The sequence below is a fragment of the Musca domestica genome, unplaced genomic scaffold (genome assembly GCF_030504385.1).
Source record: "Musca domestica strain aabys unplaced genomic scaffold, Musca_domestica.polishedcontigs.V.1.1 9, whole genome shotgun sequence".
Taxonomy (NCBI): Eukaryota; Metazoa; Arthropoda; class Insecta; order Diptera; family Muscidae; genus Musca; species Musca domestica.
The window spans coordinates 7,564,228-7,582,228 of NW_026712435.1; the positions used below are offsets into that span (position 1 = coordinate 7,564,228).

Here is an 18,001-nt window from a genome sequence, read left to right on the forward strand (position 1 = left end):
CTGTCAAAATTTATATTTATAAATTCATTGTATACACAGAAATCAGAGATGGGAACCTCTTTTTTTATTTAGTGAAATTTGAAATTGTAAATTAGAGAAAATGCAGAGATGGATATGTTTATTTGAAATGACTTTACCTTCTTAATTTTACAATGCATTTGACATCTCATTGTCAAAATCTATATTCATAAATCCATTGTATACACAAAAAATCAGAGGAAACTGTTTTTTTATGCATTGAAATTTTACAAAGTAAATTTGAAATGAGGTTTCCTTTATTTCATTGTACCATGTACTATCCATGGTAGAAGAATATAGGCAGACGCGTCGACACAGCTGCTTGGACAATGAACTGTCAAACCAATTTTGAATTTGAAAATGTTGAATGAAAAATTATTTAAATTTGTAAAAATTGTTGAAAATGCGAATTATAATAGCCTCCGAATGACGTAGTATAAGAAAGCATATAAAAATCTACTTATATTTGAAAAACATTTACATTTTTTGACATACAAATGCTCCCAAGCGTTGATGCATTTACCTGTAGTCTTCTGCCATGGTACTATCCATGGCACAATTACAGAAGGTAGAACAAATTATTTTCAAAAAATGTAACTATTTTTTAAATATATCTTCATTCAAAAGTTTGAATTCTTTTTTTTTTTGACAGTTCGTTGTACCAGCTGGCAAGACTGATTACATGCAAAATAAGTTGAAAGTCAGCCAGTATCCTTAAGGACAAACCCATTTAACAAAGAGGCTCCGAACCTCTATTATGGAGTTTCTTTGTATCAATTTGAAAGCAAATGCAAGTGCTTTCGCATTAAATATCGTACCGACGTAGCGAAACTGGCCCGACGTGCCCTGATAGTTTATAATGTTAACCTCATGCCCTTTAACCTAACATGGATGACAAGACCACTAACTTACTTACGACAAACGATCTCAGATTTATTTTGTTAACGGAAGAATATATGATATAAAAATTAATCGCTCGTGCGAATAGTTTCTTAAAATTATGGAAAAAAAATCTAAGGAAATTACTATTCATTTAACAGCTATAAATTGTATTTCAGTTAATTAAATATATTTTCCATTGGTTATTATTATAAATTTGTAACGGTTATTCGTTTTGCTAAACTGTTTTGTTCTTTTATTGTTTGACATTTACATTAGCATTAGTTTGAAGAAGAAATTGGTTAATAAAATCAATAAAAAATCAAATAAAACAATATTCGTTTGCATGTGTTTACATAGTAAGTTTTAGGTTTATATATTTGCATTGCTAACCTACAGGACATATATGTTATTAATTCATAAATTTTAAATAAATAATGCAAAAAGCTAACTTATGAAACTTTGGATCGTCATCACCGTTGGATGATTCAACCATTGACGTTTTTCGTATCATATGATGTTGGGGAGAAACTGGTCCGATGATCTATCCACTGCACAAGCAATTGTAATGACTAAAGCACAAATGCAAGCTTTTCCTATATATGAACTGCAGCCGTACGCATCGAAGACGGATAAACACAAAAAATCAAAACAATTTCCAAATGTATACAATTCCTTAATGAAATATCTAAAAATCATGTAAATGTTTTGCGTACAAGACAACTAGATATCGGTCTGACAATTCGAATGTACAGGCGTCTTTATCCATCCAGCTGAATTTGAACTTATTTGCAACTTCGTCTGATATATGAACGATACGATATGAATGATTCAAACATTTAAAATGAAGTAGTTTCATAATTTGTTGTTGGTTTTCGTTTTTTCTTCACTATAAATATTATTTGAGATTTTTTATTATTAATAATTTTTTTCTTTATTATATTATTAATATTATACTATGTATGTATTTACCATTAGATGTATAACTTAAATTAAAAAAGGAATTAAAATAAATTTAGACAAAATTAATTACAAAGGTCTGAGTTGTTATTTTCGTAGTAGGGTTTCGAGTTGTAGGCATATGAAGAAAACGTATAAATTTGTTATATGACGAACATAAAGAGGTGCATTATTGTAGGATTTTTCACTTATAATAAAAAAATAAAACATATATAAATATGATTTAGGGAAGTTAAACGTAAAAATTAGGAAAGACAAAAGAGCAGAGAACAAAAAAGTTAAATAAAGTAAAGAAGTCTGTATAAAAAGAAGTTAAAACTTAGTAGCGAGTAACTAAAACAAAATGCACTTAACCGAGAGTTGTGGTGAATTGTTACTAAGGTAGATAGAGTTGCTGACTGACGACGTCTCTTGCCGCCTAATGCCAATAATGGTTACGTTATTATTTTCCGTTGCAGTGACAACAAAAACACGTCGTTTTTTGTGATTTTAGGATGGTTTAGAACCGATAACAATTTAAATTGATGCACAGTTATTGGCAGGGCCCAGATGAAAAAGAAAACAGGGGGCCACAGCAAAGCAATTGTGGTCGTCGATGGAATCTCTTAAAACGCATCCGTGTACTCAGCCTCAGACTGTTGAAAGGAAACAGTTCCGTACGTATTGATTGTGTGTCTGACATTCGCCAACTACTGTTGTTTCTACCTAGAAAATAAAACACGATTTAGTATCTAACGTCGCCTATATCCATTTGCTGCTGTTGTTGGAGGGCGCGCGACAATCATGAGGAAGATGCTGAAGAATTCTTTGTTGAACTGCCGCCACCGCTAGTTATCCCGCGTTGCTTTTCAATATAGACGTTGAGTAGACGAACTTTGCTTGGATTCAGCATGGTCAACTTTGGCTTTACTTTCTCCTCGCCCATCACAATGTACAACTTGACGATGCAAAATACGGCTGCTTTGCGTACCATTGACTGATAATCGTCTGTAAGTCGGGCCAAATGTGGAAACACCATTTCCAGTTGGGTTTCTGTCAACTCGGAGCCATGGCGATCTGCCAACTCGGTAAGCAATTTCAAGGCACACAGATTCACTGGATACGTACCTGTGGCAATCACAGGATTAACGATGTTTATGGTTAGATTAAGTGGAAGCGCTGGCACGATTCGTGGTATTATCATGTCTAGCTCCCGCATTGTCTCTTTGCTCTTAGGGTAACAGTTAATAATTTTCAGGAGTATCAGCTCAACGAAATTAATCCAGTTAGGCTTCATATGAGGACGACGCAAGATCTTGCTGAGAACGTGAAGGGCCTCCACAACCACTTCGTTAGAAGTGGCATCCAACATATTAAGCAGCATCTTCATGATCGCCCGGAAGTGTTTGTTTGGCAATTCACAATTTCCGCCTTTGATGCAGACAGACAGGTTGTACAATGACGACTGGACCTGTTGGGCAGGCATGTCGGGCGTGAGACTAAGAGCTATTTTAATTATTTCACTTTCTTGAACGCCATTCTGCAAGATTATTTCACCATTGTCGGCAAACTTAAATTCTACGTAATTTGACGAAGAATTTGTTTGGGCTAAAGCTGAGCCTAGAGCACTAGTTGTCATTTTGTGATGCTGTTCGAGAAGGTTTCCGTCCAGACGCATTGTGGTGCTTTCCGGAGTATTAGATTCGGTTGTGGTTGCCGATTGAGTCTTGGAATTGGACGACGCACAAGAGTCGATCGCCTCGCTCGCGTGGCCATTGTAGCCCGCCCCGCCGTTGGAATTGTTGGCCAAAGAATTATATTGTGTGTCGAAGCCACCAAAGCAATTTCGAATTTCTTCTGTTGTCTTCTGGATATTCTGTTGTACGTCGACTTCTGAATAACCCAATAAGTCATTGTCGGTGACAGAGGACTGGCGCGATCTAGGACTAGTAAATTGTGGCTGTAGTGAGGAAAATGGGCCACTCACGTTGGGACTTTGCAATGGCTTCGGACTTGAGCTCGATAGAGGCGAAGATGAAGGAGAATTTGTGCCAGATGTACTACTGCGTCGCAAGTGTGTCTGAATACAAACCTTGGCCGAGTCTTGGCACGCCTTGGGCAGGGTTGACAACACCCTTGTCATTTGTGGAGTGTTCAGATTGTATAAGGCAATCAAGCAATGTCGTGCTTGATTCCTCAGCTCGAGGCTTTTTTGATCGCCAGCCATTTGAACGATTTTCAGAAGGGCCTTTTCGACGATTGGCAAAACAGTGCCATCATCTGATCCTGGAAAGTCGGTATTTTTACAGTAGGTATTTGCCAGGCTGGTAAGAAACTTCAAAATTGCAATACGAGTTTTGGTACATGGAGTCTGGGCCGTGTCAGACAGAATACGGAAGACGTCTTTCATTTGGAGATCTGTCGGAAAATATTCATGAACCACTTGCAGTGTCTTCCAGATTTTACCATGCATTGAGTTCAGCAATTCAGTGCCCAACTTATTAAAAAGGCGAGTCAGTAAGATAAACAACCAATCATGCAGATCGTTAGAGTAGGCCAATATCAATTCTGTTACTGTTTCCAGGAAAAGCGAGTATACTTTGGTGTGCGTATCCATGAACATCTTACGGAACGTATCCAATACCAATTGCAGCTGCTGTGGTGTAAGTTCCTTGCCGTCGGCCAAGTAATGCGTCAGGCTAATGAGACCATCTTTGCGTTCAGACCAGTGAGTCGAAGCACAGTACTGAATAATAGTATCTATATCTTCGAATGGAGGCCTAAGGAAACTCCAGTCCAAACGATTTCTCGAGCCTGACAGGGAATAATTTGAGTTGTTGCCTCTTGTGTACGACGAGTCAAAGGATCTTTCGGAACAAACCGATGAAGCTTCAGAATCATCCGATTCATCACGATTCATTAGCTTTCTGCTCAATCGAGCACCAGCAGAGTAACCACGATCTCGACTATAGTCACCCATGGAAGCGTAATCTCCACCACTGCCGTCGGGGGATAAAGCGTCCGCAAGAGCATTTTCGGCATCCCGACTCTGTTGAAGCAAACGAGCTGCTGCCAATTGTCGCGTGGGTTGATTGCGCTCCGGCGTCCGACGCGAGTTTCCAGTTGCGTACATGCTGCGTTTCATAATCACTCCACCTCCACCCCTCGTGGGACTGGTTTCCCGAGAACTGGCCAGAGATCTGGGAATGCCTGATGCTTTCTTGGGTATGGTGCCAGTAGGCCTGTAATATGAGGCAATACCATGCTGTTCCCGTAGTTTGGAGCTTGGTGATGTGGACCTGGACCCGGGTTGTGATTGTGAGACACCTGCTCGACCACGAACCCTGGGAGAAACACTGCTGTTATTTGTCGCAGCTGGCTGTTGAGAACTTTGTGGTTGTGATCCAGTTCCCAGTCTTGAACGTGGTAAAGATCCAGTTGCACTACTGGGTGTAGAATTTGCTGTGCTAGCGGTATTTGCAGCCTTTTTGCGTGCAAGGAACGCATATTGAGCTCTTGCCTTTGCTCGATTTGCTGCAGCTGTATCCACTGCAGAAACACTTCGCATTCCCGGTGTGGGCTTCTGAATAGAGCCTGGAGAACGTTGAATGCGAGCAGTTGCTACTGTTGCTCGTCGCTCATCTGTTCCACCGCCACTTGTCCCACCATCTCTTTCTCTCTCTAAAGCCTTTTGGGCTGCTATATCGAGAGTGCCATATATTTGATCGGCCAAGTCAGGGAAATGGCGTCTGTATACCCAATAAGCGCGTCTAGAATGCCGTCGAGCTTCACTATCAGCATCGGAAATGGATTTCTTTAAGGTGTCGCGCAAAAGCGGAGCACTCTTTTCGATAGCTTTTGTGGGCCACTCCTCGCACAACAGGCAGACAATTTCGCACAAAGCAGCACGAATATCTTTGGATTTGGACGTCTGCAGCATATCTGCTATAATTTTTACCAACTTTGGCGCATGCGTGTACTTTATAATGTATTTCACAGCTAACGTCGAAGCAGAAGCAATGACTTTTGCAGAGTTCTGAATCAATAGTATTAACTGTTCCATAATGTACTCGCAAAATTTGTCCAACTTCTGTTGCAGTACCTTTGACATGTACGCTATGGTAATGCAAGCCTCTCTGATAACCTGCGAACGTAATTCCTCCTTCAGTATGTCTAGGAATGATATCGACAACTCCTTCAACTGAACTGTCACGAATTGGGGTTGTGACTGTATATTTAGTAGAAGCAAAGAGCGTATTTTCTTTAGCGCATCAACGCGTTTATCCCAATCGGCATTTTTGTCACTTATGATAGCTAATATATTTTTATAAATGTCGTCCATGTCCTTTGGATGAAAAATATTTAGATGAGGTACGGCTTCAAAAGAGGCCTCAAAAATTTCCATTGTTACAGCGCCTGCATCGGCCGCACTGTCCGCCGCAATATTGTTTTTGCTTCTCATCGTGGCCGAAACAGTTCGTTTTACAATTTTTGTAGGTCTGTCTCGAGCCGCTATGTTGTCTGCCTCATCGTGGCCATTGTTGTTGTTGTGTGTTTGTGTGGATAGTTGCGCCGACTTTAGTAAAAGTCCATCGTTTTTTATTTGATCAAACTTCTGCTCTAGTATGGCCAATTTGGAAGCTGGTAAATCATCTCGCCGTCTTAAATCGGGCCGCAAGCGATCACCTACGTGTTTATATATTTCCACTAAGGTTTGTATGGCTGAGTCACGTACCGACACTGTGGGATCTCCCAACAGAACGCAGATGGATTGTATGTAATTCCGTACACTAAGTTGCGATGTTCCGTAGACACTGAGCGTGTTCACAATGGTCTGTAAAAATTCTTCTCGGACTTTTGCATTCTTGTGCTTAAAGCAGCTAGCTGCCAACTTGTCGAGCAAGACCTGCGGGGTAAGAACCTTATGTTCCATTAAAGTCTGGAGCAGCAGCTGCGCCTTCTCCCGTACTGTGTCTTTGCTGTCCCCTAGGCGGTCTATAACATGCGGCAATACTGTCGACGTATAGGCATTAAAATCAGGGCCCAACCGTTTGATGAGTTCCGTAAAAGCCTCCAAAGATTTTTGTGCAATTTTAAAATGACTTCCTGTTAACCAAGGCATAAGGCCGTCAACCAGAAGGCCCATATCCATACAAACGATGGAATTTGTATCGTCGCTCAGGAATGTAACGAGATCTTCCGCTAACTGTCCTTTGACTCGCATATCTGCTTTTGGCATCAGCTGAATAAAGCCATCTAAATCACTTGGTTTCCGATACGCCATGTTGGGTTTAAATTAATCCTTGCGAATGTCTGGAGGTGAAAAAATAATAGATCTAAAAATAGATAGTGGGAGCAAAGATATTCTGTTAGATAAAAGTTAATAATGTAAAAGATTTTTACAAATAGCAAATAATGCAATTTTTTTTATTTGATGACATGATCGATCTTTTTCCTCATTTGTGCTACAATCTACCTCTCAAATCACGAACGTGTAACCGGCGAACCAGACCAACATGTACAAAAGCCAAATGGTTTTCCTTATTTTCTTCTCCAATCGACACCTCTCTTAAGGATGAACAATCTTGACTCCGAAAGCCTAACATATTTTCGCAATTATCGAATTGAAAGTAAATACTAAGAAACTTTCATTTAAACAAAAATCAATTAATTTTCCAAACTAAGACAGAATAGAGAAAATATGATCTGCTTGCATGAAGAAATGGATGGGGTAGACAAACTAACATCCTGAGCGAGAACTTTCAACATAAACGAACCGAAAAATACAATATGGGTAGCATTTGATATAAGCGGTTCAGAATTAATACAAGAAAATCTATATTTTTATTTTGGACTATTTTTGAAAATCCACCAGAATTTGAAAATGAGCCTACTATGTGGGAGTAGGAGCTAAATAATAATTACACACCCTTGCCTTTTTGCAAAAAGGGGGCATTATGTGTGCATATCGCATTTAGTTTATCGTCATAAAAGTGAAGATATAGAGGTTTTCATCTCTGAAAGCTTTTTATGGAGTGCTAGAAAACTAAGCCTTTTATACGACACAAAACTCGACTTTTCTCCAAGCTATATAAGTGAATCTAATATCTTTGGATCCAAAACGATACTTTTTGGGTGGACTAGAGCGTATAATTTAATTTTTTATATTGTTTTCATTGCCCCGCAATGGGCCTATTGGGTATTCACGTGCTTAAGAAGCAATTTACAGACCAATACGTGGTTTCCGAAAAGATCAACATATCAACCATCGATAGTCATTTCCATAGCACTTTTCTAAAATCTTATCCAAACGCAATGTGACGAGGTATTTAAAAATGAAACTCCTCGTTCACATTGTTGCTTTGAAATCTCAACTTCAATAATAGTTTCAGTTTCCCTGATGACACACAGAGTTTGGAATATTCTTAAACGTTCTTTTCAACTCATTATTCTCACATTGCGCACTGTTCGTAAACATACATCCTGAAATTACAGTCCAAAGGATAACAGATGGAGAGTGAAATAGAGAAATATAGTGACCCATTACTCATGATTCACTCTTCTGTGAGTTTCATGTAGACATTCCATTACTGACTTTATACGAGGAGGGGGTTAGTCGTTGTAAAGAAAAGACAGAGAAAGAGAGATACGTTGCGAGAAAACGAAAAACCAAAGAAAGTATGGCAACAATGGGTGGGTGTGTGCGCAAGGTTAGGAGTGACAACAGCGTCCAAGTGACAGCATCGTACAAAGTGTGACAACAAACGGTAGAAAACACCAACACACCAGTATCTGCTATAAACAGAGAACGACTGCTACGTCCGTCTATGTGTTATTGAAATCCATAGCTAGTCGCTGCTTTATAGATCTCTCCAGTGTTGTTTTATAAGAGTATTTGTGCGAATGTCAGTGGTTAGGAGTATGTGAATCATCTTTTGACAAATATGAATATAAAAATAAAAACAAAAGAACAAGAAAAAGAGAAACTAATAGTAAGAAAGGCCGTCAAGCAACTCCCTCATATGTTTATGACGACAATGTTATAACTACTTGAAAGAAACACACGAAAAATCATTTTAGCAAACTAAGCTTGCACTTGTTGTAATAAAATAAGGCAATGTCCAACATTATGCACGCAAGTACATGTATTGTTTCCCTTTGGGGCCACACCATAGATGTCCCAGTTATGCGGTACATCAGGCAATCTCATTTTAGCAACGACCCGTATGTGGATATTATTAATTGGTAAACAAAATTCACGCACAGATGATGTCAGTAGGTAGAAAATATTTGTCATGTTATCAAGAGGGGATTACCTCTGCCTTTAATGAGAGAAAATTTCACCCATGGCGGAGACGATTATGTCGACTTTTCTTTGGTCATGCAAAGATAAATTTGCTTTTGTAGGTATCAAGTAATGTATAAAAATACTCCATCGGTTTTCGGTTCGCACGAGTTCGTATGGAAAACTAATCAGAAAGTCGAGTGGATTCAGCCAATAGACAAGGGGAACAATGACGTTGTTATCGTTTGCCGTAAATAAATGTCACTCTGCGTCAAAAGAATCTGGCCGCTGCTGGTAGAAAGCAGCAGCAACTGCTGCTGCTTCGCCCCACAGTTGATCAATGGTTTTCGAGTCGACGGCATTAGGAAGATGTCATTTGGCGAATTAGCCAAAATCGAAATAAAAACAAAAATTCGTACGTTAAAATAAAACAGCAACCAAGACTATATATCAAAAACAACATCACACAAACGCACGTACAGCAATTGGCACGCTAATCAATTTTCGGCAGAATACATCCACCGAAGAAGACCGGCAAACGATTGCGAATATGCATGAACTATGAAACTACGAGGCGACTGATATATAATTACTTCCTGCTTCTGAAACTTACCTCAGCAAAGTGTTATTTCGGATGGTCTGCACTCTTTTTGGCCGGTTTGAACATGTGAGCCAATGGGTGTAAGGAGTCGCAAGGGCTACAACTGGGTCGATTGAATTTTTCCACCGATGGCAGTTAGTTGGCAAACTTTGTGACAGCTAACTTCTTGTTTGTGTGTCTGCCTCAAGCAAAACGACCAAGCGTTTTACGCTGCAGAGCAGTGCAGCTTTTCTGAGACCGTATGCAAATTGATTTTCCTGTCAGCACTGTTACATTAACTACAGAAGAGAGTGACTTTCATCGAAATTCCACTTGATTTTTTCCTGCAAATAATAAGACTCCCTCAGACTTGGACAATAGTTTTGTACTAAACCATATGTGTGCCGTTATTTCTTCACTTCCATAAGCCGTGGACACTCTCTGTCTTCAATACTCACAATATTTATAAAAATTCCAAACTATTCTTATCGTACTCCTTTTCCAATTCTTCTTTTCTTGGGCGAGCGATTCACTCCGTGTATTTCTTTCTAACTGTTATTTATTGTCAACTGTTTTTTGCACTTTCTTTCGTTCGCGTTCTTCTCGATTTTTTTGTGTTTCTCTTTAATCGTTTTCGTATTTTTTTCCTCGCTGGTGTGACACCAACTTTTCCGACGCTGCAAAATGTATCCGATAATTTCAATTCATTTTTGTGTTGCTAGTCGCGAATCCATTAAATGAAAACGAAAACTAAACAATTTTTCGCAAATAGGTCTTTTTCACCAACATTTTTATGAATTTCTTAATACAATTTGCAATATGATTTTAACTTTACGCTGCGTGTGTTGTGTGGAAAAAATTGCTCGTAGATACTAATGGAATTATGTCATTTTGTTTGTCAAAATGCCTTTGTCCAAATCGGGATATTAATTCACAGATCATTGCAGCAACGCAAGGTAGATCTACCTTGCAGCAACGGGTTCCCTGCTAATCACTGAAAAATGATAACACGGATAAGACTCAATTTACACGTACTTTTTTAATGGTAGAATTAAGAAGGTAAAGCCATGGAATCATATGTGTACGATTTTGTTTCAAAATTATTAACTTGACTACATCTCATTGTCAAAATTTATATTTACAAATCCATTGTATACCCACAAATCAGAGATGGAAATCTGGTTTTTATGCATTGAAATTTGACAAGGTAAATTACAGAAAATGCAGAGATGGGTATGCTTATTTGAAATGGCTTTATCTTCTTAATTTTACCATAGGTTAACCCCATGATATAATTATTACAGGTAGCGGCAAACCCCAGCTACTCTATAGTAATACTAGTGTCAAATTCGATTTGACGTTTTATGATTTCATTTCATTTCTTGATATGCAATAGGTATACAATTTTTTAAATAAAATGTCATATTAAAAATATTTTTGCCAAATAATATATAAATATTATATATATATAATGCTTTCTAATATTGCAAAAAGTAGGATACTTTATGTATATGTACATGCAATTTAGTTTTAATTTGAAAAGGACATTGTTTTTCCGCGATTTTCTTGCGATTGTTGAAGTGGTGAGAGATTTATACCTACAGCTAAAGTAGGGCAGAACGATTAAATTTGAAAAAAAAAACAACTCTGAAGTTGTATACATGTTATGACATTATAATGCCATGTTTACGTTAGAACTTTTTGAAGGGTTAACCTACTTTGAGAGGATTTATTTGAAGTAAAAGTAATGGGTATGACAATTTAAATCCAAATCCAGTGGGTTAACCCTCATATATATAAACGTACTATAAGACTACCAAAATGAAAAATTGTATCTAGTAGGGAAATTTTCTAACCCATTGTTGTCAACTTTAACTTATTTTTTTTATCATAATAATGGGTTTCAAAGCTATCGGTTTTTGACGGTAACTCAACTCTTGCATGATATACAGGCATGTCACAAGAATGAATTCGGTACAAAAGTGGTTTTAATTTCGTATTTAGCTTCTTCAGAAAATGTAAATCGCAACATTTTTTCGATCTAAAACCACTTTTGTTTTTGCAAGTGAAATTGTATTTTTATGGAAAATTTTGACTTTGAAACACTCTCAAAATACTTTTAAGTAATAAAAATGTTGTCTTAATGACATATACACAATTAAATTTACATTTTTAATCATTTTATTCAAAATAATTGGCAAATTTTAATGGTTTCTCAATTGACGAAAGCAATTATTAACAAAGTTTTGCCAAATCACTTTTTTCGTCAACAAAAATCATTATTAAAGAATTTTGTACAAAAATGAATCTTAAAGTATGTGAAATATGTATTGTGGAATGCCGTTTAATCAATTAATCATTAATTAATATTTTAGGGGCAGGCACAGGAATTCGGTCCGAAGCATCTCTTAAATTTCTACGGGGTATTCTTCAGTATTGTGTTCATTACTTTGCGCCTCAATTACAGAAACAATCGAAACTCCCGTCATTGCGTAAAAAATAATGAAATAAACTTTATTTTTGCACAAAAAACTCTCATTAACAGAATATTTTTCACAAGTTACACTTCTACAATGTTTCTAATCATGTACTTTGTTTTGATTCCTCATTCATTCGTTCTCTCATTCCCCTATTGTTACCAAATTGAATATATAATGTTGCCATATTTACACTGAATTCGTAGTTCACTAAATCGTACGAAATCTGAAGAAGGTAAAACAAAATTGTACGATTTTGAATTGCGAAATTCAAACCATTTCGATACGATATTGTGACATGCTTGATAATTACCAGGTAATCTCATGCATCATACATTAATTTTTTCATATAATGTTTCTTAATTGTCGAATTTATATTTTGTAGTTCATTCTTAAATATAGACGCACGGTTGGAAATAAATTTCACTAATTTCCGATCAAATATTCTGGCATTTTCATTCCTTTTAGAGGACATAAAAAAAGTAATATAAAACTTCTTGAAATAGTTGAATTTAGGTACCCCCAAATATAATTTTTTTTTTTTTGGTGCCCTTAACATGGTAGAAGAATATATATAGTCGCATCGACACAGCTGCTGGGACAATGAACTGCAAAAACCAATTTTAAAAATGAAAATTTAGTCAAATTCGTTAAAACTGTTGTAAAATGCATATCATAACAAACTCTGATTGGAGTCGTATAAGGAAACATAAAAATCTACTTATTTTTGAAGAAACATTTAAAAAAATTTGACATATCAATATTCCTAAGCGATGTTGCATTTCTTTTACCGCGGCCCTTATTATGTCAAACATATACACATTTTGTGTATGTGTGTGTATTGTTCTGAATCTTCTTCTATATATATAAAAATCAATTGTTGTTCGTTGGTAATGGAATCAGTTGAGAACGGCTGGACCGATTTGCATAATTTTTTGTACAAACGTTCGTCATACCCCGAGTTAGGTTTTTAAAGAAAAAAATATTAACCACGCCTAATTTTACGCTCGCTATTTCGATTTATCTAAAATCCTTATACTTGCCAAAATAAGGAAGATATCGGTTTGAAAATTATTCCATCCAACCCTGCGAATTTATTTGGCGGCTGAGAAACTAACCCCGCCTACTTTTTGGTCTAAATATATCTATACATTCAAAAGAAAGTTGTGTTAGTTACTACGCTTATAACTTAAGAACCGCTTAACTGATTTTAGCGATCCAAACAAATTCGGAATTGTCTCTTGGCAGAAAAGGAAAAAAACCAAAAAAATCGCGGAAAATGTGAAACATGAAATTTTTTCATTTTGACTTTTGAAATGTACAATAGTAATGTTTTATATTGCATGATTTTTTTCCATTTTGACTTACTATTTTCGATTGTATATTTGTAGTTTTTTTTTTTAATTCTAATATGATTTGTAGCATGGTACAAGGAATTCAAGGTAGGGCAGAACTACCATATGATTTCAATTTTTTTTATTTTCTTGGCTTAATATGTCATCTTTATTTGTTTATGTGTTTTCTTTTCAATAACAAAATCATCATTGTTCAGAAAATATTCAAATTCGGGTGTTTTCAAAATCTTTATTTCAACGTATGCATCGACAAAATCTAGAGTTTTTGTAGCGAAATAATCCTTTAGGGATATATAGTACATGATTTTGAAAAGAAGTTCTGACCTTTCATTCAGTTATCGCGTTTTTCAATTATTTATTCAAAATAAATGCAACAAGTTGTTTGATTTTTTATCGTTTTGATAGTAATTCTGACATTACAAGCCAAACAGGCATTTTTTTCAAAGTTGGCCTACCTTCTCTTCATTGTACCATGATTTGTAGTCTTTTTGGGGAGTATCATGGTACAATAATATCAAGGTAGGGCTATGATACCATATGATTTTAATTTTTTTATTTTCTTGGCTTAATATGTCATCTTTATTTGTTTATGTGTTTTCTTTTCAATAACAAAAAAATTGCCTAGAAAATATTCAAATTCGGGTGTTTTCAAAATCTTTATTTCAACGTATGCATCGACAAAATCTAGAGTTTTTGTAGCGAAATAATCCTTTAGTGATATATAGTACATGATTTTAGAAATAAGTGTTGACCTTTCATTCAATTATTTATTCAAAATAAATGCAACAAGTTGTTTGATTTTTTATTTTGTTACTAATTCTGACATTACAAGCCAAAAAGGTAGAGCTCTATACTTGCAATTTTTTCAAAGTTGGCCTACCTTCTCTTCATTGTACCATGGGGAGTATTAAACGACAACTGACAAAACTGTTATTTATAGATTTTTTAGAAGATAATAATCTATGAACACAAAAATCAATATTTAAATTACTTTTTTAAAATCGCTAAAAAATCACGAAAAAAAGACTTTCTCATCGCAAAAATTCTGAAATCGGGAAAAAATCGGAAAAAATTTTAATTGGATCGAATTTCAAAATAATTGTACATTCCATTGAAAAACTTCGTAAGGACCTTTTTACATTTGCTGTAAAAAATCAGCGAACAAGTTGAAGATTTTTTTCTTTTTTCAATTTGCTTTTCTTTTTTTTGTCAATGTACGATTTCAGTTTATCATATTGAATTCAATCATTTTTTTGTGAACAAAATAAAGAATTATTTTCGCCATATAAAAGAAAATTATGTCAGTTTCTACGCTTATAACTCAACAACGGTTTGACGGATTTTAAGAATTCATTAAATTTCGGATGGTACGCAATACGATATTAAATGGCGATCTCTAGGACCTACATCGTGCTTCAGCTGGAAAATGCGAACACATTTAAACAAACGAAGTTGTGACTGCAATCAGTAAAATGCCGAATATAAGTTGTGCAAAATAGTAGAGCGAATTGGACATTTAGTATGAAATGGATTTCTTCCTAAACTTTTAAGATACCTTAAATCGCTCTTGCAGGTCATGATATGGGTCATAACCCCCGGATGAGGGTACAAACCGATTTCAAATATATTTTACGTTTTAAGCATATTTTTCATACTAATTTCGGTAAATGTTGGTAATATAACCATCATATGGTTTAAGCTATTTTCGGGGTCTTGGCCACTTTATTTATTTATTTATTTTTTTTTTTTGACATTTTTCTTTCCAAGGGGGTAGAAAACCTATTCGCATAAAATTTTCAATTTTCGAAGTAGGGCCCATCTCAGTCTTGACCACATTCATCAATTGATTTGGGTAAATAATAGTATTTAAGATATTCTGGGGTAGAGAACCAACTTATAGATAATTGTCCACGTAGGCATTTATTTAAGTATAGTCCCCACATTAGTGTACGCCAACCAATGTGTGGTCAGAAAAGAAAATTGTGTATTCTATTGAATTTGTAACCCCCAAGAGAACATTGGTTGGGAAAGTAGATTTTGGATGTACGTCTATATGAAATAAACTCTGAAATGTCAAACTGGCCCTCATTACACACTGGACCGAACATGTGTTTAATCGTCATTGCATTATACTATGATAAAACAAGTAGGCAAAGGCTACAGTCGAGCGGGGCCGACCGTTGAATACCCTACAACACTATAATAAATGATACAGTTTATATAGGCGAGATACTCGAAAGAATTCCACAAGATATTGTGACAAATAATAAAAGAAAACCATCAGGTTTCGTTCTCTAATCTTCGAATAATATCAACTTAAACTAATTTGCTCATTTCCTATTTATTGGTAGATGTTGCACTTAAATGGTCTTCCTAGATCTGGAACCAATATTTCCCAAAGATGTATAATCTCTCAGAAGTGGCAAAAGATTAACATTTATTATTGATTTTTGACTGAAACGCATCTATATGAGATACAGACATTCTTCAACGAAATCAGCGTTAACGAAATAGTCAGCGTGGACCTGAATACACAATTTTCTGTCACAGACTGTAGTTCCCATTACGAACTCTAAATACGTAATTGGAAACTACAGCGGCGAATAATGACGCAAAAAAACTTCAAAATACCGGATATTGGGAGGTACCGTTATATGGGAGCTTTACGAAGACGTGGACCTACATGACCCATTTACGAACTTAACCTGCCTACTTTTTCCAATTTCAATATGAGTACCTGGACGGCATTGATGACTTCAAAGAGGATGCCATTGAATACCTAGCTGGCTCTATTATTCGAAAGCTTTTAGGCTGACCAAGTGTCTAAAGGTTCTTCGAAACAACCATCCGAAAACGTTTTCATATTCATCTGAAAAAAATTCCAAGAAATCGATTTAACTCACTTTGCGCTATGATCTTATTAGACCAATGTCGGAAATGACTTCAATATTTCCAAATTGTTTTGCTGTTGTTATTTTCATGGTCAAATATAAAATACAATATGGTTAAAATATCAACGTCGACTAAACAATGACGTCACAATTTTTACGGCCACAGATATTCTCTAAAAACGACTTCACGTCGACTGTTGTACCGACAATCGGCCCAATTACGGTTGTCGTTTTTATAGTCGTCGTCGACTTTATGTGCAAGTCGCCCTCACCGTCGCTTCGATTCAAAAATGGTATTACCATAAGGCATGAAATCCACATCGACAGTTTAAAATAAAAGTTGGCAACAATTAAAAAAGCGTTGGCAACACTCACTTGTTATTGACAAAATAAGAAAAAAATTCAGTCGCTACTCAACAACTGTTGATGCTAGACTGCGCTTTTACTTTCGTTTCGCTTTGCGTTGCAAAAACAACATATACACAAAAACATATCAACAAAACGAACACAAACACACTTTTGTTTTGCTGAATATACGACATTTTAAAATCTTTTTTTTTTTCTCATTGGAAACTAATTTAAAAGCCATTTAAATATATAGTGCTTCAAAAATGGATGCGGATGGGGATCCGCCACCCCAACCAAAACCACTTTGGGACCCCAACAAACGCCGTGCAAATATAATTGCAAATCTAAACAAAAAATTTATAAACAATGATGGTGAACCTATTAGTACAAACATGTCTCAGGCTTCGTCCAATGAGTCGGAATCTTCCCAAAAGTTTGAATCAAACTACAATGCCATGAAGGCAAACACTTTTTACCCACAACACCACCCAGGGCCTTTTTACGTTATGGTCACGTCAGAGACTCCTATAAGTTCCAGGAGGAAAAACTGTGAACTACATTTATATGTCCTTTTGCAAAAAATTAATATGCCAACTACATATGTTTGCAAAAACGTTGGCTACAATACTTTCCGTCTTACCTTCAACAACTGCAATTTGGCAAATTCATTTGCACAAAACAAAAGACTGCAAGAAGTTGGCCTGAAAGCCGAAATTCCTGAGAGATTTATCCAAAAATTTTACGTAATCAAAAATGTTCCTAAGTCAATTGATGGTATAACCATTAAAAATTCTATTGAAGAGAATAATGATATAGATGTGATATCGGTCTACCGATTCACCAGAAAAAACGAAAATGATTTAATCGAAGAAACTGAAACCATAAAAGTAGGAATCATATGCGATGGTGTTCCTCAGTACATTTTTATGTGTGGTACTAGAGTCATACCCGATCTATATGTTCCCCCTGTACGTCTGTGCAAAAATTGTGGTCGTCTTGGTCACATTGCTGTGCGTTGCAAGTCTACCAAACGTTGCCTTGACTGTGGCAAGTTAATTATTTGCCCAAATCAATGCAAGGAGCAAAAATGTAAGGAATGCCTTTCTACGATTAAATGCAAAGAAGTATGTGATTCAACTAAATGCATTTTATGCAATAGTGTTGATCACAACGCTATGGACGACAAAATATGTCCAAGATGGAAAACCGAAAGGAGTATTAAATCAATT

At 36.1% G+C, this 18,001-nt stretch overlaps 1 protein-coding gene across 3 annotated transcripts; it reads right to left on the reverse strand.

The window, feature by feature from the left end:
* Positions 1–1,234: 1,234 nt before the first annotated feature.
* LOC101890512 (CLIP-associating protein) lies at positions 1,235–10,602 on the reverse strand. Of its 3 annotated transcripts, XM_005189989.4 has the most exons (3): positions 10,160–10,602; positions 9,735–10,045; positions 1,235–7,172 (listed from the first exon to the last, which is right to left on the reverse strand). In XM_005189989.4, exon 3 carries the CDS (start codon positions 7,118–7,120, stop codon positions 2,639–2,641), a length of 4,482 nt encoding a protein of 1,493 aa, XP_005190046.1. In that variant the 5' UTR covers positions 7,121–7,172; positions 9,735–10,045; positions 10,160–10,602; the 3' UTR covers positions 1,235–2,638. The 3 variants fall into 3 exon arrangements, with proteins under 3 accessions (XP_005190046.1, XP_019894644.1, XP_058987862.1); XM_020039085.2 differs by lacking the exon at positions 9,735–10,045; XM_059131879.1 differs by lacking the exons at positions 9,735–10,045; positions 10,160–10,602 and adding an exon at positions 7,313–7,334.
* Positions 10,603–18,001: the final 7,399 nt, after the last annotated feature.

Bases quoted from the DNA above. Each gene is read 5' to 3' on its own strand.
- LOC101890512 (XM_020039085.2), bottom strand. From the start codon at position 7,120: ATGGCGTATCGGAAACCAAGTGATTTAGATGGCTTTATTCAGCTGATG.